This window comes from Stegastes partitus, unplaced genomic scaffold (assembly GCF_000690725.1).
Source record: "Stegastes partitus isolate 25-593 unplaced genomic scaffold, Stegastes_partitus-1.0.2 Scaffold1229, whole genome shotgun sequence".
In the NCBI taxonomy this organism is placed as follows: domain Eukaryota; kingdom Metazoa; phylum Chordata; class Actinopteri; family Pomacentridae; genus Stegastes; species Stegastes partitus.
The window spans coordinates 149,216-176,760 of NW_007578960.1; the positions used below are offsets into that span (position 1 = coordinate 149,216).

Consider the following 27,545-nt stretch of genomic DNA (forward strand, 5'->3'; position numbering starts at 1 on the left):
GCAACACGAGGAGATATCTAGATTAAAAACAGACCTCCTTCGGTTGTTCACTTTTCTCTGTGATCTTCTCTACGCTGGAGCAGCGAGCACACACAATGCTGCTGACCGGAAACACTTGAGGTCCACCCTGCAGACGCTCTCTGTTTGTCACCCATCTGAAGCCTGGGATGGCCCAGTTTTGGCAACTGGTCCTGAGGGACGGGTTAGTAGGAGGCTTTCTACACTCCTGGAGATAGTCAGAAGACACCACCTGTTGCTGCAAAATTCTTTTCAATTGCAATAATCTTCAGGGAAATAACCAGTGACAGTGATGCATCAGTGGTGAGTGTAAATGTTTCACTGCCCAGCTGTCAAGCAGGAGCAGCCTGATTTCTCAGAGCCGATTCTAATCTAACGTTTGTCATGAGAGTAGCTTTAAAACGGTGTAGTTAAGATACACTAATAAAATCCTGCTCCACGATTCCCAATGCATGCTTACTCTGTGCACCAGGGGGCATCAAAAGCAATTCACTTCAAAGTGTAAGCAGTCAAGATAGAAACTGTGTCTCTAAAACCCAATCTGTTTGTGTCGCTTTGTCTCCCTCCTGCCGAAATTTGTTCCTCCAATAAAAGAATGATTGAACGGGAGGCAAAGAGAGCAAAGGATGATGACATGCCTCAGATGCATTGTAGTGTCACTGAAGGAGCTCCCTCTTCAAACTAGAGGAAGACCACCTAAAGCAAAACTACATAGATTAGTGCAAACAGGTCAGAATAAGAAGCACCTCTTTCAAATGTTTTAAAAGCTGAAACTTGAGTGAATTGGTTTTTAATCTTTTTGTGTGATTTGCATTACACAGTGATTCATTTCAACACCGAATGTAGTGAAGTCGTCTTCAAAAGGTTAATAAAATATTAAAGTGCATGAACATTAACGTTAGCGCTACAAACTAGGACAATTCATCATCATACGCATGAGTTTCTTTTATCTGCAGCTCTCGTTTCACTGTGGATGTGATGAACACATTAAATATATATGCATTATAGTGAAACCATGCCAGCATCAGCACAACATGCAGCACGTGCAGGGTAGACAGTGACATGCTGGCAGAGCGTTACAGAAACATCATGCACTGTTGGACAGACAGAACAAGCAATGAAAGGGTCAGGAAATGGAATCTGTATTATTACCTCAAAATGAGCCCGGTTAAGTCTGAGCTTACATTGGTTATATATGTTTTTTTTTTTTATTTAGATGATAAGAAAGACCCAAAGAAATATACCTACATTTTTCAAATCTGACATTTAAATTAAGTTCAACTCAGCTGAGATGACATCAAGCCAGACAACGGCTGATACTCTTTCTCAACTAAACAGGCTGACTAGCAAAATTAAAGGAACAAACATGTTGTTTAGTGTTGCACTTATTTTATTGATCAGTGGTTAAAAGGTCATCCAGGTCTCGAGGCTCAGTGCCCGTCTGAGATCTGTGTTGTGCAGTTTGATCAGAAAATAATTAAAAACATAAAACCAACACTTGAACCAATTTCCCTGGTCCACTTTTTGTAATCGATTTAAAAACAAAAAAAAATACAATTTATCATGTACCATATAAAAGAATAAGATTTGAGCAACGCTGAGAAGTGCATTAAAGTGGAACAACTGCCTTTTTACAGGATGCCATCCTTGTGGTGTGAACCACATTCTCACCAAACCTCCGATGATTATTCTATACAGTACTCTTTGTTAAAGGAAAAGAAACCTTAAAAAAAAATACAGCTGTTTTTGGCATCTATTCGAAAAACATTGCAAAGCAGTGAAGCACAGCACATATAAATAAGACAGCAATGTTACCTCTGCTTAATTTACATTGCAGATGAGTAATTAAAGTTTGATGTGCAGTACTTAAACCCAAACTTAATTCATTAATCTTATCTGTTTACTATCCAAAAATAGGTGTAGGTGTTTTACAAGCGAACAACAACAGGATCCTAAGCCATCCACTCACTCAGTGACAATTATATGGATTGTATAAGACAATGGTGACTGCGTTTTGTTCATTGTTTAGATTTTTTTTTTTTTTTAAAGAAAAGAAAAATGTACCAAGTTTGAAAAAAAAAAAAATTTAAAAATCTGCAATGGATTAAGAAATTTGCTATACATTTCTATTTACATCTGAGCTGCCAAAAAATATAAAAGTATCAATATTCACAAAAGGCTGTACAATCCTTAATCAGTAGGTCCAAAAACTCCTGCTTTTGTTTGCCCAAAATGTAAAAAGAAGTATTCACCCAGTGTTTTAAAAACGATATAGAACAAATATATAATACATTTAAGAAGGTTTGACCATATTATAAAGATTTATAATAGTGCAACTACCTAATGTATATTTTTTTTAAAAGAGTCATTTAAAAAAAAGTAATAAATCTCTAAAATGTCTTTTAAAAGGAGCGTCTCTGTGCAGATAATTCCTGTGGACATGTATTAAAAAGAGGAAGGCACAGTGGCCCTGGTAGACTGAGCATGTTGTACACAGGACTGGAGATGGAATAAGGTTACAGGCGTCCCAGGGTTTAATCAAAGGAGGGGTAGGCCACACCGGGGTTTGTAGGTAAAACAAAAAGAAAAAAAGGGGGCTGCGGGGTTGTGCAGGACAACACGGCGAGACACAGGAGGTAAAAACATTTCTGAGGTAAAGGTCACACAGACGTGGTCACTCTGTCTGCAGCGTTATTGACCTCGTTTTTGTTGGAGTCCAGGCCTTTGGCAGCGTTCATGTCGTTGCGGAGGTTCTCTGCTGCTTTCTTCATTGTTTTCAGCTCACCGGGATGCGGCGTGGCTCGTCGGAGTAGTGTTCCCTGTGTGGAGGACGCAGATTCAGATTAGTGGTGCATTTGTTATCTCTGCTGCAAAATGAAAAACTGACTCCATGTTGGTGGCTGGCTTAAAACAGAGGACAGGAGAGCGAAAGAACAAGGATGCTTCGTAACCGATCCTCATCAGAAAATTCCCTCGCATTTGCAAGTAGGAACATGTTACAGAAAAATGTCACAATAAAGATTCCATATTGTTAAAAAAAAGACATGTAATAAAATCTTGGAAGTTTAAGATAAAAGCTATGAAAATATAAAGATGCCTACCACTGCCATTCTTCTAAGTGGTGGAAACTTTAAAATCAATTTGAAACCAGTAAAATAGGACAGGGTGGGTTACTGTGTTTCCAATCAGCTGTTGTGTTTCAGTGCAGCAACTATTTACATGTGTTTGCTTCTCTCCGTGCTCACAAGTTCTGCCATTTAAAACAACCAAATTCCCTAAAAAGCTGTTCTCACGAACATTTTTCTGCCGTCAGACAATGGAACGAGTATAAAACAATGACTAAAACAAACACCATTATGACTACATGTCAAGCAGCAGTCACTTCAGAACCATATCCACACCTAATTCTGCACCACTGACTGACTGATTTTATAACTGCAACATTGTCTGACAAACTGCCATACACATCAGTTAAAAATTATGTCTGTGCTGAGATTTAGTTGTGTTACCACGCTAAATGATGGCTTTGAAAGAAAGTTACAAGTGATGAAAAGTCTTGGTCTCGTGCTGTCACCTATTGTGCTCCATGCTGTCCATCACTGATGCAGAGAACGATTTCTTCCTTAAGGTGCGTGGACAGCAGCAGCTTGGCTACATTTAAAGCTACAGTCTCTTAAATAGTAAAAATTTTGTGGTATTTTCAGCAAAAATAAAATAAAATAAAATAGGTACATGTTCAATTAATTTGCTCTAAGAGGCACCATATAGGACCTTTAAATATGCTTAATAGCAGAAGGTTGACCAAATTTAGCTGTTGATCTAACTGCAGTTTAATTGTGGAGGGGGAAAACTGTCTTGGGGGTCCGTGGATGTTGGTCTGCCACTAATTTGGTCTGAAATATCTCAAATGCAGTTCAATATATACCCTTTTTTTGCAGCACCTTAGCAAAGTGATGTTAGCATTTAGCTCCAAGCAAGGCCGTGACCAACATAAAGCTTCACAGAGCCACTAACACGACTGTAGGTTAATCTTGTTTCGCTATTATGAACATTAAGGGATAAAGACTACACAGTTCAACCTACAGCAATCATGGCGGTCCACTATGTGAGTGAGTAATGGTAATGAAGGTTTGTGGTACAGAGAAATAAGCAATGTCAGGTTTTGATGAAATGACTTGTTGGTAAAAACAGCTCGTTGCTGATTTGTTTTGGATTTATTGACAAAAGTGAACATGTCACATATCACCAGCCTTATCCTTTCACAATGGCTTCTGACATCATGTGTGGTATTGTGCCCTTGAGTTTACTGCTCTCACCTTGTCGTCATCCTCCTCCTCATCATCATCTAGGAAGTGAATGGCACTGATCCTGTTCATGGCTTTGTTGTCCCACGTGTCATCGGCCATGTCATTCACCAGACTCTCCAAGGCTCCACAGCGAGCAAGGTTATCAGAGCCTTTTTAAGATAGGACGACATATTTTGCGTCAGTGGAATTTATGCACACGTGAAAATATTTAAGATTCGTTGATCAGTAAATATGAAGTAAATATTTCAGCATATTACAATCAGTATGGTGGTTATGATTGCTTCCCTTCAATCTTCTAACTCAAGAAATGAAAGCTGTCACATAACCCAGCGCTAATAAGAGAGAGCCTGAAACTGCCAGATCACAGTTTCAAATCCCAGCTTAGTCACAGGCTTACAGCAACCCAATCTTCCCTGCCCCCAACCTCAGTCTCACCCGCCTGACCTCCACCGGTTTTATATCTACTTTTCTTCCACAAGGCAGAGACAGCACAACACAAATCAAATTAATAAATGTGTCACTTTTTTAGAGGGAGAAACATACGTATTTTCAAAGCGCAAAACAACAGAGAAGAGCAAGTGACGAGAACTGTGCAGTGAATCATAAATACTCCACTGATCTGCGCGCAAATCTGCGGATGACAGCACAAGAAAAAAATTACAATAAACTGTTGTATCAGGCAGAGATAGAGGCGGCCCTTAGTCACATCTCTATACCCAGTGAGTGAGCTTTTAATGGCAGTGGGCCAGCCACTGCTAAGCCTCTTTAGCTGTCCAATCCACCGCATTTCTGAAAAACATAACCAAGGAGGGCCTCAAGGGACGGGAGAGGGCCTGAGCTGTTATAGACGCTGTGATCCCTTGCAGGACCTCGTAATTGACAGATACTGCGGGGAAGGATCACAGGGCGCAGGACACACTGTGCTCCCCCTCGCAGATCATGTGATAATGTCATCAAAACCACAGGGCACTAAATACTCGGAGACGACGCAAGAACTTGTGAGGAGTATTACTCAAATGTCACAGAGCTGGCACCAAGTCGCTTCACTCTAGAAGAAGCCAGTCACTTTAAGAGCATGGAGACATTATTCTACTCACAAGCACGCACAAATAGTAGACATGCAAAGAGGCACATATACTGGAATTTCAATCAAGCAGTTTGGTATAAACTTTTCCTATTTTAAAAACGTTACCTTTGTTGTCTGAATCAAATGGCTGTTGAGGCAGCAGCACACATGTGAGCACTTTTTCGCCTGAATCAGGATCTTCGTCGGTCTGAAAGGTGAGGAGCGGCTGCGACTGGTTTTCGGACAACCACAGGGCCTTCAGTCGTAGTGTGATCAGCGACATCGGTAAGTGGGTGAGCCTGAACACAAACAGTAAATGAATCACAGCAGCGGCCCACCAGATACCTGCTGGTTCTTATTTCCAAAACATACACACATGGCTGTGGGCACATTCGGGATTAGTAAATGTGTCACATTAGGATGAGGCACGTGGCAGATGTTTTGTCTATGTGGAGGAGGGGAAACACTGTCCAGACACAGAGGTGAACATGTCGGTGTGTGACTCAAGCAGCAGACATTCTTGTCTGAAGACAAAGCTTGGAGCAAAACAGGTACAGGCAGAGAAGCAAAACAATCAACTGGAATAAGGTGATCAAAATATCAGGATGATCCTTAGACCAGAACGTCAAGCCTAATAAAACTTAATATAGAATGTTTACTGATACGATTGTGTACGATTGCACCGAGAGGTTAGATGAGTTTTGCTACCTGTTTCCAGAAACATCCAACACATGCAGCTCTGTGGCTTGTGACAGCTCTGGCGGTATTCTCGTCAGTCTGTTCTCTCGTACGCAGAAGACATTCAGACCACTGCAGCCCCCGATCTAAGTAACAGGAGAGACAATATGATTAAGCTTCTTGTTGTTATAAAGACACAGCCAGTCATAGGCAGACACACACACAATTTCCAGTTGTTTCTCTTGATAATATTAAAAATGTAATCTAAATGCACGTGTTTGTGTTAGCGAACAGGAGAGAGTTCATCTGTTGTTCAGCGTTTGAGCTCTTTGTCCCAGAATTTGTGATCTTGATGGCAGAGCAACTACACATCAATGGGATGTGGCAGATTGACCTAAAATTAGGAACAATTAGGCCTAGTAGCCAGACAAAACAAAGACTTGATGGGCCAGCTGTAATCTATTAATCTGCTCAGACTCAGACGTGAATGAGATACAAGTGCTTTTGGATTCATCCTACTAAAAGGCGCAGGTTAAGCTCATCAGTTCCACAAGTAAATATGATAGGTGCTTAACGCAGTCACACGAGAGAATAGCAGAGAGTGAGCAGTAAATAAAGAAGGCTTTCCCAAACAGTTCAATGTTTTGTTTGTTCCTGTGTAAGCACAGGCAAAATTTACCTAGAAAAAAAAAAAAAGGGTTACGGACAAGTAATCATCAATAGAATCAATGAAACTGAGCCAGTGGTCAAGTTGCTCAGCAAAGCCCGAATCAATACTTGGGCCGCGGTTACACAGTGATTGTTAGAGATGTCATGCAATGCTGGATTGAAAAAACAGTGACACCATGGATTCACTATCCGGGCCAAGTGTGTTCAAACACTGCAGGCTTTGCATCGTTAAGACACAGAGGCATTGTACAGCCGTTAAAGAAGCCTTTCAGATGAAGCTTTAAAGCAGGCGTGCCTTCACTTAAACAGACAAGAGGTTAGAAAAGAATGTCACATACAAGTACAATGGACACACTCAGACACAGCTGAAGCTGAGCAAACCAGAACACTGAGCAGTAAAAATGAAATGACAGGACACAACTAGAGAACTGTTGAGCCAAAGTTAAGAGTTCTAACTGACTTGTAATAGTTGCATTGAAACATTATATTACTGTAATGGCAGCCTAACATAAAGGCATTACATCAGTGTACTCAAAACAGATTAAATTTCACTGCAGAGAAGTTCACGTTTGTAAAAGTTTGAAGCTCAGAACTGCAGTTTTACTCAAACCTGCTCCCCCTATTAATAAGATAAGCAGTAGCATCGAGGCCTGTAGAGAGTAGGACATGTCAGATGGTGCACCCGTCTACAAACAAACAAAGTAACAGCTTATGTAATTTCGACAATTGCAACACCTGCAGGAAACAAGTGTTACAGGTGCTGTTTGCTCAGCCAGGAAAAGCTGGAGGCTTATAGGATAGCTGACTAATTCCTGTGTTTGGTGCAACTATAAACTGGGTGTATATATGTGATTGTTATAAAAGCCACACTGCTGGGTGCGTTTTCCGTTTGAGATTTAGGTTGGCTCAGTTGGTTCTGAACACATTCAGAGAAATAAATTTATCTGGTAGATGAAAAGTTTACCTCCTTCGGTAAAGACGTTAGCTGGTTTCTGTCACAGTTGAAGTTGGACAGTCGCTTCAACTTCCCAATACTTCTCGGCAAACTCTGTAAAAAACAAACAAAGCAAGACAACGATGAGACAAAGCAGCAACATGGATTTGACAGGATTTTCAACACATTTAAAGCTTCATAACAAGGCACACTAAATGTTTGCTTTTTATATTTGTCACATTAGTTTTATTGTTTAGATTGACTTATTAGGCAGTTTGGCCCAACTGGACAATTTATCCATAAAATGAAAACAATATAGTCAAATAAATCCCCCATGTTTTGAGCAGAAGAGTCCACTGCTCTCATGCACTGTGTTGCTCACACAGTCGCTTCATTTATAACTGCACAAAACAGAAAAGTGAGGTCAGAGTGGCTAGTGTGCACTCTGTTTCACTCTGTGTGTCACCACTGTGTCTCAGTAAGTGCATGCATTCAGTGTAACGTATCCTGAGTATCCTGACTTGAGTCCTCTGTATGTTTATTGAAAAAAAAAAATTGTATTCCTCAGAACGATACATGCCTTAAGTTTAATACATGGGTTTTGCTAATGTTTTCCGCGAGCATAGCGCACAAAAAGCAACTGCGTTTTGTGCAATTCAATAATATTCAAAAGTGTATTTTTCACTGTGTGAGGTTATGATGTAGATTGATAAGAGGCAAAAACAAACTAACAGAACTGGTGAAATGTGAGGTAAAAAGAATGTATTTTCTTTATTACTATGAAGCCATCATGTAATCTGCTGCAGCTTTCATACTGACTGTGCTCTTTGCAAATACACAACTAAGAAACATGATGTTTATTATATATTTATGAGTAATTATGCTGTGCTAAGTTTAAACATATGCACATCAACAGTCTGCACACTGATCTTGGCTATAGCTTTTTTTTAATGGGATACCATGGGCCAGTCAAAGCCAATCTCTACAAAATAAATAAATCATAATACCATAGCATTTGTATTACATTGTAAAGACTACACATACAGCTGGGAAAAAAACCCTCACCTGTAGCTGGTTCTCTGTGAGCACAAGTTCAGTAAGACTTTCACAGTTGCCAATGCTCTCTGGAAGATACGTTAGCCTATTCTGATCAGCCTTCAATATTGAAAGCTTCTGTAGTTTTCCTGCACAGACAAAAAAAAAAAAAAAACAGATACATTTAACATTTCATACATAGATACATGGCCTATTTTCAACCTTGTAGGCATTGATTAGCAGGCTAATGAGGAAGTTAGAGCGACACAGATCAAAAGATATGCGGTTCTCTAAAGGAAGTGATGCTTTCATGTTCACATTTAGTGGGTTCTTTTCACTATGGTCGCACCAAACACATATCAGCTGGCAACAGGCAGTTCTAGCAACTTTTTATGATTTATGGGTTTAATGTATAAACATGCAAACAAGCCATTTTAAATAAAAGAAAAAGGCTGTATTTTCACGTATATCGGGAGAAGCAACCTATGAGATATGATTGTCAAAACATGTACAAGACAAACTACCAGACATTGTAATCATGCTAATAAAGAGCTAGAAGAATTGCATACCAATGCTATGCGGTAGAGCATCAATGTTGTTCTGAGACACTAGCAGGTCAGAGAGTAACGACAGGCCTCCTAACTCCTCTGGAAGCCGCTCCAGTTTGTTTTCTGATACATCCAGACACAATAGGCTTTTCATACTGCCCATTTCCTGAGATTCAAAGCAAAGACTTGTGGTGAGCAAATGTGCATGTTACAATAACACAGCAGCAAACACAAACTACAAAAGCAGAGTAGAATAAACGTTGTCTATGCATTTGCCATATTTTATCTGGAGGCTTTGCCATGATGACAGATACTGTACATGTGGCCACTGATAACGATAATATGACTTCACAAGATAATGTTTAAGGGTAATCAGCTAAAACGTTTATATCATAATAATAAGAAGAAGACACTGACAGAATACAGGCAAACTGCATGAATAACTTACTGCAGGTATTTCAGCCAAGTGGTTTCCATCCAGCCACAAGTCCTTTAAGCTGATAAGACAGCCTATTGACTCCGGCTGCGTGGGAGGAAGAAATGTAGGAATTTTAGTAGCAACAGCCAGGAAAATAGAGAAAAAGGAGAGAACAAAAAAAAAAAAACAACGTCAGTGACTTGCATCTGATGAGGTTCATCATTTTTCAAATTCCCTCCAACAGTTTTTAGGATCTCTTCAGTCAGACCTGTCGCTCTGCTTTTTACCATAATAGCTACTTTTAATTTGTCAAAAGTAAATTCAAAGATTGTAAATTGAGTTGCATTATGGTATATCTACTGCATAATGTACTGAGCATGTATATTTAAAATTTCTCTACTAGACATTTTTCTTGACAGCCTGACTTTGCTTGATCTGTCAGTAAATCATTCACCATCAGAGTTAAACCACTCACATAAGATTACAACTTAAAACCAAAGCTCAAAACAGATGGCCGACCTCCCATCTGCGTGATAAGAAGTGAAAGCTGTTCTCGAGGGATGCTAATCTACTTGGACGTTACAAGAGCAAGGAAATGGGGAAAAAAAAAGTTTCATTCTGCTCGTTTTATGATCCACGTGCCATTCTTGTGAATAAAGGAGCAAGAAAGAAAAAAAAACTCACCAAACTATAGAGTTCATTATTGCCTAGGTCGAGTTCTTCAAGTCTGTGAAGCAAAGATAGTGACCTGTGGATGATACGTGGAAAGAAAGTTAAAATACTGAAAAATAACAATGCAGAGGCCTGCTGTATGTTTCATAACCTCTATAGGACTTAGTTGCTTCATGAAATGTGGCATAAAAGAAAAAGTACACAGCTTCCCTTTTCTATATGTATACATCGTGTACATATCCACAACAATAGCACAATTAGACGACTACTTACTCTGGCAGGAATGTCAACACATTTTCTCTGAGCTCTAGCGATACCAAATTGGAGAGGCTGCAATGACAGGCACAAGGGAAAATGTCATTATATGTGTCTCAGAGTGTTTCTAAAGCAGAGTTTTAATGAGAGCTAAAAATGGCTGTAAAAAGTCTCCTTGCGATCAGATATCTGAACATAGGAAGTTCTTGGGAGGTGCGTCAGTCTTATCAAGGCTGCGAAATCGCATCACTGTAAACAACCACTGCATTAAATGAAGGACAGAATGTCTACATGGCCAACGAAGACCAAAGTACGGGGTTATCTTCTTGCCGTGAGGCCTTTCGTCGGCTTCGTGCAGTACATGTCCGCAATTAATACAGGATTTTATGACAACAGCCAGCTAGAACGGTACAAAGGCTATCTTGTTGATCAGTAGCCAGACTAAATATTTCAGACTTTACGTGGTAGTAGGGATGAAGCAGCGAGTCAGTGTCTTTAACATGTCCCTGATCTAAGCCAAGCATTACAAGTCAATTAGCTGAACTCTTTATCTTTCTTTTTAACAGATTTAAAAGACTTTAGAGTCGCACTGCAGTTTCCATTCATAATATGAGCAAAAATGTCATCCACACAGACTGAGCTGAAGAGATTAACTGACTCTTGTAGGTACGTTTCAGCTGCTTCTTAATTTAGTCGAAATGAAATCTCAGTTGAATGACAGGCTTACTGCAACAACATGAAATACAACTGCAACTTTTCTTTAAATCTTGCTTTCCGTGAGTGCTTTTCTTTCACCGTACCAATTCTTTTGAATTCCAGCATACTGTGTCTGAAATCTGGCTTCAGTGAGCAGCTAAATGATGAAAACAACCACCTAACTGCATCAAGTGTCTCGGGTTTCCGTGAATGCCTTTTTTTTTTTTTGTCAGAAAACCCTCCCATCTCAGAAGATAAACCACTGCTGTCATTTAACCCCTCAGACATTTATCTTATCTACTTCTAAAACCCCGCAGCATGTTGTTCCAACTGTGTTATGGTTTTCATTACCTTCTTCCCTTGACGGAGAGCAGGCCTCAAGTCATTGCATTATGCAAGATAAATATGGGGCATATGTGGGGAACAAGCTGTACCATGAGGCAAAAGGAGTCTAGAGCGGCAACCCTAACAGACTGCGCTCACAATAAAAATAATGTCAATCATTTACATATTCAGTTTCCTAGCATTGCTGTTCTAGTGGTCAATGTTCAGTTTGGCAAAGTACACAACAAAATAAATATGAGAAGAAGCTGTCAACTACGTAGTCTACGAATGCAGATTTCTGAAAGGGACCTGAGGTTTTTGAAGGTAAACCTTTTTTGGGAAGGGCACTGTGATGAATTCTGTGTATGAAATGAAGCACAGTGTTCCTAGGAAGCGTGTGGTTTACAAGCAGGCAGACCACAAATCAGAAGTAATATTAACAGCACTTCTAAGCAACCGAAAACTTCAATCCTCACTGACTTTTTGTGGTTTTTAGGGTTGGGATGTGATGCTTGCTTGAAGACTTTAATAGCAAAGTTTAACATGACGCAGAATAATGTACAAAAGCTAGAGCTCAGTTCCATCCATGATTCATCGCAGTATGGCTCTTCATCTATGCAGCGCCTTCAGACTTTTATTAGGCCCAATACATTAACATTAGAATAAAACTGTCTATCTGAAGGTTGCTCAGTCTTATTTTAAAGTCTACAGTCCTGGCCTATGACCAGCACATTTATCAAATATTTTCTAAATGTCACAGCTTTCATCCATTATCCATGCATGTGTTATATTTTAAAAAGAAATTTCCTGATCAAGAAGCAATTTGAAGCCATGGCAAACAACAGCTCCTGAGAAAGCCGTCCAAACATCAGAATGTAGGAATTTTTCGCACGTCTACAATGATTGTCCTGTAAGAGTCTAAATCCAGTTTAGCCACAAATTCCAAACCTCTACGAAAAACATCCCCTGTGGCACTCCGACCTAAAAGCAAATATTTCTGTTATTAAATTCAATTATAACTGAAGACAACAAGAAAAGAGACCTCATAGGAATAAGAATGTTGGCAGACATGCCTTTCACTACTCCGGATTATATGCCATCCTACAACAAGCCTTTTTACCTTTTATGAACAAAGACAATGCAGCCAAGGAGGGGACACTGATTGATGTGTCAGTAAAGAGTAATGCCGTTGGTATGTTTCGCCCACTGCAGTGAGGACAGAAATATATATACATATGCACTTTGGTGTGCCATGTACTATTCTGTTGTTAAGAGTTTCCACTGCCTCATTGTTGGACAGTAGGAGGTATGCTAATGATCTGGAATCGTCACAGAGTTTGAAATGGTTTTAAGAAGGGTCAGTGCCATACCATATGTTAATTGGCTGTGTAGGCGGAATCATCATGCTCACAGGCTAAAAAAAAAAACACATCACTTGTCAACCTAGCCAATTTGCCTCTAGACAAAGAGTCCCTCACACAGAGAAGTGCCACTCTAAAGGAATGTTTGGAGTTCAGTGCTTTTTAAAGGAAAATATTGCTGCTTCTGCTTGGTGGTTTGGTTGAGCAAAATAATGCATTGAGGAAGGTGGTACTTAACCAACTGAAATTTGTACATTTTGTTTTGGCAATCAAGAAATGAATATGTAGCAAGATCACAAAGACTAAAACAACATGTGAGACTAGGAAAAGCAGACAGAAACAGGTAGGACATCATCAACCATGCATCCAATTTGCAGGCTTGAAAAGCACGATTAAAGACTTTCATGTGTGCACAAAAGATGAGAGTAAGGGTAAGCCTCTAAGAAGAAACTCCTTCCTGCTGATTTGCCCTGCAATGTTTCACTTCATCTTTGATGCCCCCCACTTCCTCTGAAAAACAAACTTGAGCTAAATACAGGGGTATTGTTTACCTTTTGCACAAAGTAACATCAGAAACTTTCGGTTAAAATATGCAATTTCCTTTTTGCTTATGCTGTGAAAGTGCAAGGAGATGTCTTAATGGCAAAGATGAGACACACTCTTAATGAAACAGTGCATTTACTTACTTTCCAATGTTATCTGGAAGAACTTGCAATGAAATATCATTGATAGAAAGGCATGTTAGATTCCGTAGCTCTGGAAAGGTTTCAGGTAACCTGGAAGAATAAGAGAGGAGCCACGATGTCAGACGCCAAACAGATTTAGGGCATTAATTAATTCATCTGTCTGAAATATATTAACAAGTATTGTTTACATCAACAGTAGATAGATATTGGTCTGGCATTTTAGAACAGTAGGAAAAAAGAAGGACTTTGATCAGATGCCTGCGTTGCTTTACACTCTTGCTGAGTTGGTACACGTCATCTGTGCTTCTTGTTATTCATGTTTGCCCTCTGCCCTGCCCTTTTAATTGCAAGAGAAAGATATGCGCCTTTAAAATGAAATGTTTTCATTTCTTCATTTGCTGTCAAATAAAGGATATTAGGCATTGGGCATGATTATAAAGGACATTGTGCTGAAGGCTCCTGGGCAGTTGTTATATTTTTTCAACCACCTAGTTGTATCCAATGCATGCCTCCCTCAAAAATGCACCTGTCCCACACTCAATCCATGATATATTAGCAGTATCTAAAGTAGCCAGATGGAAGCACTTATATACAACTTTGTGGTCGCACAGTTCTACAGCAGCAACAACAAAATGACGCTTCTTGCATGCTTTGCTCTATTATCTTAGTATTATTATCTTATCTCTATTATGCTCTATCACCAGACTGTGCAATATGTTACATGTATTTGTATATTGTATACTGAATTTGAATGCTGATTTGATTGAATTTTGATTTTGATTTGATTTGATTTGACTTGATTTGAATTTTGAATGCTGTTGTTTTATTGCTGATTTTATGTTGGTGTTGTGTTGTTTTTTGGTGTAGCAATTTAATAAATAGATTAATAAAGTTTTATTCTAATTCTTCTAATTCTGTTCTTTGAGCTCAATATTTGGTGGCAGCCACTGTATTTGTAACTGTCTCAAGTGCATCAATGTGGGTTTATAAGACAAAAAAACACAGTTTTTGAACAATATTTCTATGCAAAAACTAAATCATTGTAACCCACTGTCTTGTTGAATTACACTAATTGACAAAGACTTGAAATCCTAAAGTTTGTGTATATTTAAGAAACAAACTCTCAGCGGACTGGGTTACAAAATAGTAGCAGTGAGTTGAAAAGGCCACAAAATGCTCATTGTTCATCCAAAATTAATTAGTGAACATACCTGTAGTTTATACAGCTATTAAACTGCACTGTGGGCTTTGGATATTTCCATCCATTTATAACTGACAACAAAAAGACCTCACTGTGTCCCTGTGAAGTCATAGCTGCAACTACACCAACACCGTTAAACTGTTAAAATAGGGCCGATGTAAGAGGGGAAAATTAGGTTACTACTGTGGAAAAAGAGTGTCGCGTGTGTGTCTGTGTGTGCACTTAAAATGTATTGAACACCATTGCCTTTGTAATGCTACTCATTGTTGCCTCCTAAACGCTGCACTGCAACGCAATGCGGTTTTTGCCCCTGCTGAGGTGCAAATTGGACTTAGTCTCACTCACACAATGAAATGCATAGTATGCACAATCTGCAATATGTCAAGGGTATAAACGGTCCTAACAGCAGAGGGGCTTGAAAACACATAATACAGATGATGGAAATATAGATTCAGAAGAAAAAAGTTATTTGAGCTGCACACTTTCAGCAATACAGTTAGAAGAAATAAATATGCAAAGTGCTATTTAACATATTAAATATGATGACAGGCAATCGTTTTCCTTTGTTTTGTTTTTTGAAATTAACTTAATTTGTCAGTTATTTACCTTGTTAATGGATTTCCACTGAAATCTGCCACTTGGAGGGCTTTGCAGTATGAAATGCTCTCTGGAATTTCCATAATATCTAAATAAGAGAAAACACAGGTGTTACAACAGTTTTCAGTAACTCTGCTCGGATCTTAAAAAGTGTCAACGTGAAAAAAATTACCAGTACATCACATAACAGCACTAAATAATAAATAAATCACATATCAGTTGCTTCAGACAAAGTGGTAAGTAACAAAAAAAACACAACAATAATGATAAATCTAATACAGGATAAACTTATTTTACTATTTAATAGTTATATTATTGAGGTCTCACTCTGGCAAGAAATTCAGTTTCGACCAAAAAAAAAATATGAACCTTTTTTTTTTTTTAAATACATTCACGATGGCAATTACGACTCAACGCAAACATGGCTGTGAGCACAATGTCTGTTTGAACTTTCTTTTACCTCAGCCTGTTGCAAAAGGATCCTCACCAGGGTATCTAAGGTCTATATAAACATCTCGGGAGATACAAGCTAATGGAAACCAGGCTTTATCTGCTTGTTTGTTGCATCAGCTTCACTTAAGGGAAGTAAATCTGTCACTGTGATTTATTCACTAAATTCAGTGCTATTGCTCAACTGCGACTATATTGAAGCAGTCATGGATAAAATACAGAGAAATTCAGCTGCAGGGTTAGAATATTCTGCACCAGTGTTTTCTCTTCTTACCATTTCGAGAGACATCCAGTTCCACCAGCTGCATGAAGTTGGCGATTTCTGGTGGGAGCCTTTGGATCTCATTGTCACTCAGGCCAAGTTTTCTAAGTTTCACCAGCTGGAAAAACGGCTGAAAGGTGAAGAAAAATGCAGATTCAGTAAAAAAAAAAGCTTTGAAGGGTGTCAAATTTTCACAGTGTTGCTGGATAACATTTTGAACATCATGCACTGATTACAAAATGTTGTCGTGCCGACTTGCAAGAGAAAAACGAACAATGTCTGGAAAATATTGTTTCCTTGATGCACCGATACCATCTCTTTTTTTTCATCTGTTAGTGATACTTTTATTCTTGGATCATTCTTTCATGAACCACTGATTTATGCAAAATTGCTAAATGCAACAGAAACACTATCTCTCATCATTTTATGTTGGGATAAGTGGAACCTTTGATAAGAATGCTACAGAAAATCAGTCACATTGACTGAATTTTACGCAACTCATTCTATATTTACCTGAATAGGATTCTATGTTTGGTGCAACAAATGGAAAACTTTCTAACGTCATCTTCAACCAGGCTTCATTTTGCACTGCAGCAACACCTTCTTAGCATGTGCAGAAATAACAAGAGTATGTTTGATATTTTCAAAAGAAACATTAGGAACTCCTCTGCGTCTGAACTATTGCAGCACCATGATGATGACTAATAGCAAGAAAAAGGTTAAAGGCATTCTTGTCATCAACAAGGTCTTTTCGCAGGAGAACATGAGTACAATGATGGCATTCAGTGTGCAGCCTCGACATGCTGGCACTTCCATCAGGCAGGTACTGAGAAATAAAGGTTTTGAACTATTCTTTTATTCTAAAAAGACGAGACAGAGGCTGCCTTGAACATGCAGCTATGTAATACCTTTGGCTGTATAACAAATGAGATTCTTAATGTAAAACTCAGTCAATAGTCATTGTTCTTACTCAGAAGCAGCACTGTCTGACAACACATTTACATTAACACAATCCCTCTAAACTCTGTGTCTCCCACAGACCTCTCTCCTCTCTAATGTGCTGTTCCGACTACATAAATGGATGCCAGGTCAGGAAAGAAAGCTCCAGATGGCACACTTATTTAAAAGGCAAAAGCAATTATCACAGGCACATATTTGACGCCCTTAACAAGAGCAGGCAGAGCCTTCATCTGTGTGGTGGCAAAGCAGATAGCGAACAATACTGCTTCAGGTTCCCTTAATGTTTTTTTGGCATGAATAGAAAAAAACTCACTAATTTTCCTTCTGGGCTTTGCATTTTGTCTGCCAGGTTTGTCACAAGGTGTGCCAACTAGCTATGAATGCAGTTCCTGAAGTCATACACTTCTTACTTGTCATTAAATCAATAAATCACTTGGTTGACTTGTTTTTCTTTAGGTCTTAATATGGTTCAATAAACAAATGCGTTGCTTTTTTCACTGATGCCCAAAGTGTTTCAGTTGGCTTTCAAAACTTTCAGGTAAACACTTCCCTCATTCAAAAGATGAAATGTTGTAGACTGTCGGAAAAATGTACCTAGCAGGAAACTAGACAGTTGTCCCCCATTTGGTTCCTCTTTGTCTGCACAGACAATCCATACAGCTCATTATTGTAAAATTAGCTTCATCTTTTCAGTACATTACCAGCCTTAATGATTTCTGATTAATACTTAATGATTGTGCCACTTTCGTTATATTTAACACTACCACCTTCAAACTCAGGACTGCGGTGTGCCAGTGTTTTCTCTTTGGAAGTGGAAAAGGAAGATAAAAGGCTATAAAAGCGACAATCAAAGGCAGGACATAATGTACTGATAATGTTATTGAACTGCTGAAAAACCAGCAGATCTGTTCTAAGTTGGTGTCAGCTAGGTGCAAATGCAATCTGCAAAATGTGTTGTTCGTTATCCGTAGACTGTGTCCAGATACAGATCACATTTTCATAATACACGCACAGCAAATAAGGCACAAGAGTCCAAAAGTCAAGCTACACCCTTTTACAAAGTGCATGTCATTACACGGGCTTAAGACAATTCAAACAGGCTCTAATCCATCATTTCATCAAGCAAACAAACCTGTACTGCGGTGTTTGTCGGAGCTTTTGCATCCTAACCACCATGATTTCACTTTCGCATTTCACAAAAAAAACCTTGTGGGTGAAGTCTCTTTCTGCTAAGCCAGTCTCCTGATCACAAGTAAACTGCTTAAGATTAGTCTCTTAGTGATACTGGCTGGACTCAAGAAAACTAACTAAATAGCTGATTACATAGATATGCTCAGAACTCCTACTTGAGCCACTCCTTCATGACACAGCAATCACAGTCAAAAGCGCAGACAGGTAGTCTGAAACCCTCTGTGCTGAGGGCTCAAGACTTTCAGAGTAGGAGAAAGAAAAGGCAGTTACATTCAAACGCTTTTGTCTCTTGAAAACAAAAAAGACAATCAGATGAGTAACAAAGAGCAATGCATAATTCGTTCGTCTATATTATCTGTTTCGCTGCAACAGGCTTTGTGAGTTCTGCATTGACACACTGACAGCAAACCTGTTTGTCCGGTTAGAGTCACTCAGCACCCCGCCCCTAAGAATCGCCCATGCATGACACGTAAAAACCAAAACAGGTCGCGTCAAGAACACGTTAACCATTTTCCTAGATCCCAAGTCAATGTTTGAATCTTTAGTTTCGCCCTCAGCGCTGTTTGCTAGAGCACCAACAGAGGTTTGAAGGTGGGAAATGAGTACCAGAAACATAGAATTTGTCTACAATTTGTTTGCTTACTTATGTTAAGTCTGTATATTGCAGAGTTTGTTGGGTTTGACTTCTGCGCTCTATCATTTGTCACAAATAAAAACTAACAAAGTTGCCTTAACCGACATGCCAAGCCACCATCTCACAGGCATGAAGCCTTCAGGAAAAGACATGGGTGTCAAATGTTTTGTGAAGTCTACTTCAAGTTTCGCTGTAAGGTTACATAAAGGTTACATACGCATATGCGCGTAGTATTATATATCACAGCATAGGCGAGAGTTAAAACCGTCTCAGCCACGTGTCCAGAACTCAACAACTGTGCTACATTTATGACAGTTCTTCTTGTAAATCACATGAGAGTTAGAAAGTCCGTTCGACCACCGGCTTCCTGCTCTCGCACCGCTTCTTTCACCACCTCACACAGGTCATAAAGCCTGCAGCCTCCTGTCTCTACCCGGATACTCTTCCTGCTTCCCATCCGTGCCATCACTGTGTGTGTGTGTAACCTCACAAAAGTTCAAAATGCATAACAGCAGATGTCCAAAATGTAACTTAGGCCTGATTAGGGCTGCAACTTGTGCTTTTCATTATCAGCAGATTAGCTTCTTATTTAATCATTTATCAAGAGCAGTTGGAACAGCGTTGCTACAACAAAAGACGTGCTGTATACTAAAACAGAGGATTATGAAAACCAGCAGATATTCGCAATTTATTAAATAGAACAATATATTTCTAGCACTTCTCCAAAAAAAAAAACATTTAACCAATTACCTGATTATCAAATTAGAAATCAATTGTTTTATTTACTGATTCCAACTCTAGACTGAATGACATTTTGGATCTGAATGTTGACCAAGGAAAGCTATTTTCCTGAACGTTAAGTTGGAAAGCAGTTAACAAATATCTTTAACTTTAAAGAATCTGCGCAATTAAAAGTTGTGTCTACAAAACTACACAATAGTCACTCATGGACCAACAATCCAAGCCATAACTAGAAGTACTGTACTCTCATATATGACACAGAGAAGCATCAAATCTTCACAATGAAGAATTTGTAGCTAGAGATCAAAAAATGTAACAAATCACTGATTTTAAAACTGTTGCAGATATTCAATTGACTAATTATTGCACATCTACATAATTACAATAACTGTAGCATGTACATTGCAGATGTGGACGTTTGGTACAGATCAAAAAACAATCATTCCCAGCTCTTTGACACAGCCACCAATACCTCTGTGTCTCACAGTTTCAGTGGAGCTGCAGACGGTGGAAACTGCATTCATTTTTAAACTGGATGAACTGGCAAGAGAATTTCAACAACCACCTAGTCTAGCATTCCTATTCTTCCTTTTACGGTTAGTTTCTTGGTTTGAGTGCTGTTTTGTAAGCTAACAATTGCTATTTACAAACCAGACTGGTGGTATGTATTGTAAGGGCCAGCTGCTTAAAGGAAACTTTGAATAAACAAAGAGACACGAGTTACTGTTTGCTTCTGCCTCAGCACAAATAACACATAAAACAATCTAAGACACAAAAGACAAATAAGCAGCAGCTTTTAAACATCGTCAAATCCGTGCTTCGTGTGCTCCTCAACTTGGTCAGCAGATTTTTTCTTTGTAAAACTATAGAAACTGTCTGCTCCACTTCAACTTGCCTCATCTTGTCACAGCAACAAAAACGCACCTTTGCCGTTTCATGTTGCCATTAAAACTGCCTTGTGCATGTTTTTATCTGCCTGCTGGTGGAAATGATTGACCTGAAATATGTTACACAATTCACAATAGTAAAGTTGGTGGCCAGCGTGTATATATATGTATATGCAGTTAGCCACCTCTGAGGCAAATGTGATGAGGCTGCGCTGTGGGCACTGAAGTGGACTGATACGAAGGTTCATCCAGTGGGACGCTTCTTGGGTTCACTCAGCAAGCATTGATGACATTAGTTGCATGCCAAAGGGCACAATAAGCAGTTTCTCTCGTCTGCGTGCAAATAATCCACCTCTCTATCCTCCAAACATGCTCAGAATTTTTGTGAACAGAGTGTCAGAAATGCATAGATTGTCGTGCAGTTTTGTTGGCGCTGTCGCAATAAGAGCACACCTGCTAATCACATCCTTGCAGGCACAGACGACGGACAGAGGCTTCACTTGTCGAGAGTAATGTCAGTCATTTGTTTTATGGTTTTATTGGTCTGTACTTTACAATTCAGCTCATGGATTCATTATAACTTCATTAGAAAACACCAGCACGTACAATTGCTCGAGTGAGGCAACAACAAAACGCATAATGCTGCCTTTGTTTTCAGTCAGAATACCTGTTCCTGTGCTTTTCTCCGATGGACAAAGTAAGCAGTGTGACACAGCCATGGGAGGTTGCTCACATTATCTCTGTTCCATCAAATTTCTATGAACGTGCCAAGTCCCAAAAATATTCTTTCAGCAGTCTTTTATTTTCTCTGTGGACTACTGTAAATTGTAAACCGAATCACTGCAGGTTCTGTTAAGATGAAACACAATTTGTCAGTGCCACTACGACTACTTGGAGGGTTTAAAGAGTTAAGCTGCAGATTTTCTTAAAATTATGCACATGAGGACGCAAGAAAGACACAAAATAGTCCTTCAATCCAATCAGCTTTCCTTCTGACGCACCATGACTCCATTTATATGAGGTCAAGACAGTTTCTTAAGTGGACTAAGCCTTATTCCAGCTGTAAACAGCAGCAAAACTCAGTAAATTAAGAAATGCACTGCTTGCTTTTGAAGGTTATATATTGAATATTGAATACAATTACTCAGCTTTAAAACACACTCATCAGAGCTGAACTGGGAGCACCTTCATCAACAAAACCAGTTTTGCTGGAAGAGTTAAGGAGAACATGCGACAGATGCCACTAAGTCAGTAGTCATTGTTGCAGCTCTAGGCTACACAAATGTCAGACAGACGCCACAGGTCAGGCATCTTCAGTTTCAAGCACGAACAGAGAGGAAATCTAAATGAACCATTCACGCCCACAGGAAATAACATGCAAATCCTCTGAGTGGTATCCCACTTAATCCAGAGAGCTGGGGTCACAAGTAAGAAGGCTGGGATTGTGTATCCCCACTTCACCGAGCCCGTCAGTAATTCATGCTGAGTGGCCCACAGTCCTCCTACGTGGTTCCTATTAAACCAAAATAGAACCTCTGTGATGGATGAAGTACTTCGATCTTTGTTTGATACAGAATGTGAGGGTATAGTCATCCAGGTTTGGGGATATCTAATGCTGGTAAAGAGATGTTTTACTTTGTACATCTTAAAGTTTCAAGACTATTCCATTCATATGATTGTGACCCCTCAGTGGAAAGACAATGCCGAGTCGACAGTTTCATCAAGTCTATGGACACTGTGTAGAAGGCAAAATGTTCGAGCCTTCAGTCAAGCAAGCACACCAATCGTCTCCTGGTTACAGCTTCTCAAATCACCAAAGTGTGTTCACTTTTATTCATGTGGACTAAATGACTTAATGATGTACCAATCCAATAAGCCAGATATCGCTAGCAGTAGCAGATTAGGCATCGACTACACTTTGACTGGTCCTCGACTAATTCAGTTTGTTTGGTAACTTCATTTTCAAACTCAATGTTTCTTTCAGTCATAATGGTTAGTCAATTCAATTGTTTCTGCTACAGCCAACTTTGGCCTAATTTGATTTGCATAAAATTGATTCCTCACAGATTTCATATCAGTAAATTTAACACTGGTATTGGATCAACAACTGGTATCTAAGTTAACTCGGGCATCCTTGATATGACCCGAACAATTAATTGCAAAAGCAGCCTCACATGACAATAATGTTAGATAAGACTAAATATTACAACAGACATTTACTCCCATCATGCACTTGGTATGTTGTATTCTCCTGGTTTTCTCACACGAAACGCTATCTCAAGATAACATACGAAGATCCACTTGATGGAGTTGTTTTAGGGGCTTTCTGCCACATTTCTCAGTCTTTATCAGCAGATTTTACATCTGCCAAGCCTGTTTCCAAGGTCAATAAGAAGCCTTCAGCGTTTACATTACGGCTGAGTGGAACAGCTGTCTTATTTGGAAAGGTGGACGCCTCTACCTGTCTGGCAATCACATCCACATGACTAATGCTTTTTCTCTTATACCAGTCATCTCGATCATGGAAAGAACGTTGCTCTGGAGCATTGTTACTCACACAACTCCCATTATTGTGTGTGATTTTACTCATTACCTCAGTATAATTACCAGAATTGCTTTGGATTGGTCTGTTCCAGCCTTATTTCAATATTGAATTGTACTTCTATCTTATTGTGTTTGGACTTTTTTAGGCACTGCAGGGTTTCATCAGAGCAATATTTGGCACAATAATTTCAGTATTGTATCATCCTTCTACATTTTAGGCGCTACATTTCTGCACTTATTTCATTTTCTTGAGCAACACCAGGTGCAGGAATTTCTGTCAGGATTAATAAAGTTTTATCTTATCCTAACTTTAATATCTATTTGAACACTGGTCAGACATTGTGACTTAAGCTTAGCATAGCTGTTGAATCGCAATCCCCAGAATAAAACAACCATTCAGCAGCTCTCTCTCTCTCTCTGTCACGCAGAAAGCATCGGGGGTTTGAACACAGGGTCAAAGGTGTTTCTGACCTCTGCACCTGTCCACTCAGGTTGCAGGTTCTGGATGTTTTAGACACATGTGACTCAACCTGAAGATCCAAATGTAGACACACTGGCACATACTTTTGAGTGAACCTGCGGTGGGAGGTGTGGATCAGGGGAAATTTCCACCTACACATGAGAGCTGCTGATCTTGCGTAATTATTGTCCCCAGGAACCCGCAGACTCTCACGGGACGCCTGATCAGCTCAGTCACAACCACTTTAACTGGAGGGATACAACTCGTGTGATCCAAAATACACCAAAACCCACCACTGACTGCTTGTGTTTTTGTTTTTCCTGCTTACCTTGGGCAAGTCTCGGAGTTGGTTGGCATCCAGCAGCAGCTCCTCCAAACTCCGTCCGTAGCGATAAATCTCATCGGGCACATAGAGCAGCGAGCAGTGGCGTTTATCGATCATCTCAACGTGACGGTTGCACCGCCACAGGGGGATACAGTGAAACATGACGGAGGGGAGGGCGACAGAGATGGAAGTCCGTGTGATAAACAAATAAACAAACAAAACGAACGGCGGGCAAGGGGGCAGGGAGGGATGCAACAGATTGCTAACGTGCGGGACGGACGGCGCTAAATTTACCGTCAAACGCGAGCGAAGCGAAACTCGCAGGCAAGTAAACACCGAAACTCCCGCTTGTAAATAAGTCACTACCGAGCTAACCGTCGACGAACATGGGCATTACTCCCACTTTTTAGTTTGTAGGCACCTGTTTTTTGTTTTTTTTCCTCCTCCCCCCCCCTCTCTTCTGTCTTCTTCTTCTTCGCCGCTTTTAAAAACCGTCTTTCGATCGTAAGGGCTTCATCTCACGGTGGCATTCTCGGCTCCTTTTTTTTCCCTCTCTCTCTCTCTCTCTCTCTCTCTGTCTCTCTCTTTCTCCCCCGTCTCGTCCTGGAGTTAATTTCCTCTCCCGTCCAGTTTCTGACCCGGAACATTCACTCCCTCATTCCAATCGTACGTCAGCACTCCGGCGGCTCCTCCCTCCGGTCCCTCCTCTGGATAGTCCCGTCCCGCACAGGCCGCCATGATGGGGCAAGAGGACCGGCAACAGCCCGGGGGGGAGGAAGAGAGAGAGGAGGGGGGGTGTTAAAAATACACCAATTACCTCTGGAGTGTTTCAACTAAAACTGCACTTGTGTTCAATTTCTATGCTTGTTTTTTTTTTTCTACAGGAATTAATGTAAGATTTATTCGATAGCTGTATATTTTTTTTCCTGCTGTTAAATTGAGATTTTACGTCAATTCCAGGCTCAGATGGTGTAACGCGATGCCTTGATAGACTGAGTGTCGTACATAAAGTTGTTCCTGTTAGATCCACTTCAACAAGCTGCAAATCAATAATGCATCAGCAGTAATTAAACAATGTAACATATGAGGACGAGTGGGGCGACCCCGCTGCAGCACTTTCCATATTTTAAAGTACTTTTTTTTGCTGATAAAACTCTTTATTTTCTTTCTAACTTTTTCTATATTATTATATGCACAGTCCTCAAATGTATTCATACCCTTCCATTAAAGAAAAGGCAAAATTCACAATAGTCACTCGAATAACTAGAAACTTAAAAAAAAAAAAAAGTACTAATAAATAAAAATTTGCAAAATTATAATTTTGTGAAATAAGACATTGCTTTTGAATTATGATTGCAAGGGATAATTAAAAATAAAATAAAATAAAATAAAGAGCAGTGGGCTAAAATCAGAATAGCTGTCAACAGGTGCAGAAGTCTGGTTGAGAGTTACAGAAAACACTTGATTGCAGTGATTGGCTCATAGTGTTGTTCAACAAAATGTTAGTTTACAGGTCCCATCATGCTTGGGGGTCTTTTTGTATTTTATAAAGAAAATATGTCTGTTGAACCACGATTCAAAAGCAATGTCATGGTTTTCAGCAAATTTTTATGATTACTTTTATCAATTTCAACTTATTTCAGGGACAGCTGTTTCTTTCCTTCTTTAAAGGGAGGCTATGAATACATTTGAGGACGACTGTATATATGTGAAATTCAGGGAATCCAGGAATCCGATGGGGTTTCGTGTATATTTTTTATAGGATTGTCACCATAGCTCCGAATTGGTTCGTTAAATCTTCATGATGAATAATACTGTAGGGCCTTACTTTTAATATTTTTAATTTAACATGGTTAGTCTTTATTATTAATTATACTGATGGGTCTCAGCCTTAATATTTAATATAACCAGGTAGAGTTGCGTCTTACATATTTTTATTCAGTTACATTTTATTTATATAGCACCAATTGACTTAGACTTAGATCAACTTTATTGATCCATAAGGGAATTTGTTTCATCACAGTAGCAATACAAAATGAATAATGATATAAGAATATACACAAAATTAAAATAATAAAGTAACAAAAAAAAAGTAATCTTACAATTTCTAAACAGAAAAACTCAACAAATCTAAAGTTTTCTTTGGATTTCCTTTGAGGAAGCACTTGGCGACAGCAGGAAGAAAGAAACAAAAATTCAAAATACCATTTTTTCTTGTATTTTAGTATTTAATGTACTTTAAAAATTCTGTACTTAAGGATTTTACCCTCAATATTTGTACTTGTTTTTTTCTGTTGTAAAGCACTTTGGTAGAACAGCTGTTGCTTCAAATGTGCTATGTAAATAACATAGTCTTGACTTAAATAAGTATTGCTACTTTGACATACACTTACCACCAAAACTATGCTAACATTAGAATGAAATGTACTGTATATTTTGTCTTAAATTTAAGATTTACTATGTTAAAAGTACCCCACAGTAGGAACTCAGTGTAAACTAAACTCAGTATCCCTTTAGCTCTTGCGATTCAAACACAACTGAGATTTTCTGTTTTTATACAGACTCTATCCTCCCCAGCATGGAGGATACCAAATTCCTGAAGAGACATTATACCATCATTGAGACGATTTCTTTCAGTTTCTCTTCACTGGAGAGGTTGTGTTGCTCAGCCTTCTTCTTTACAAAACCCCAAAGGTGTTCTGTTGGATTCAAGTCGGGTACCATGTTTGGCCACGTCATAGTTTTCAAACTCTTGTGTAATTTGGCAGTGCGCTTTGAATTTCGTTAGCATGCTGGAATATTCCTCTTCTGGCAAGTTAGGGTTAGTCTGGGAGTCATCTTCTCAGCCAGTATTTTAATATATCAACTGGCATTCATGGCTACGTCTTGAAATATCATCTCCCCCAACATTTTTTGCACTTATGCAGCCCCATATGATCACACTTCAAACTCAGTGCCACACTTAGGGGACTATTTATTCACTGTAGTAGTTCTGAGCTGGTTCACGCCAAACAAATTCACCTTGGCTTCATCTGACCAAAGAATGGGCTTCCAATATTCAGCAGCCATATTTCATGTTCTTAAGCAAAGTATCATCTTGCGACTCTGCAGAAGAACAAGCAAGATTTATTTCTTGGATGCCATTTATCGTGGTTGATGTTATGCAATTTCCTTTTCACTGTCTGTGCTGTCACAGGTATTGTAATTTCCATTCATAGTCACTGTGCCAAGCCTGAAGCACTTTTAACCTGTTTTTTCAGAGCAAGATTGTGCAAGTACAAACTTTCTGTGGCGTCATTTTAGGAGGACGACTACTGCTGCTCTGATTAGTTGTACTGTGGCTCCTTCTATACCTGCTGATTACTGTTGCAACTGTGTTTTTTCACTGATTTTATAGTAACTAACTGAACTTCTTGTATCCTTTTCTATGTTGGTAAAGTCTTACAATCAGGTTTTTCAGTTCCTCTGACAGTTCTTTTCTACCTGGGACCAAGATAAGGAGAAGCAGAGAGACACAGCTCAAAGGTCCAAAATTGAGAAGGTTCTGGTGCTCACAGGTCGTTTTATAACCGTGTTCATGCAACTAGATTAATTGGAATCACACATGTGCTCAGTTTAGTTTCACT

At 39.3% G+C, this 27,545-nt stretch overlaps 1 protein-coding gene across 1 annotated transcript; it reads right to left on the reverse strand.

The window, feature by feature from the left end:
* Positions 1–1,390: 1,390 nt before the first annotated feature.
* Positions 1,391–24,559, reverse strand: LOC103368991 (leucine-rich repeat-containing protein 1). Its single transcript, XM_008297555.1, has 14 exons — positions 23,923–24,559; positions 16,190–16,307; positions 15,475–15,553; positions 13,668–13,757; positions 10,619–10,675; positions 10,358–10,421; positions 9,704–9,778; positions 9,277–9,421; positions 8,738–8,856; positions 7,703–7,786; positions 6,100–6,215; positions 5,518–5,690; positions 4,335–4,474; positions 1,391–2,837 (listed from the first exon to the last, which is right to left on the reverse strand). The coding sequence occupies exons 1-14, from the start codon at positions 24,079–24,081 to the stop codon at positions 2,679–2,681; spliced, it is 1,578 nt and encodes a 525-aa protein (XP_008295777.1). The 5' UTR covers positions 24,082–24,559; the 3' UTR covers positions 1,391–2,678.
* Positions 24,560–27,545: the final 2,986 nt, after the last annotated feature.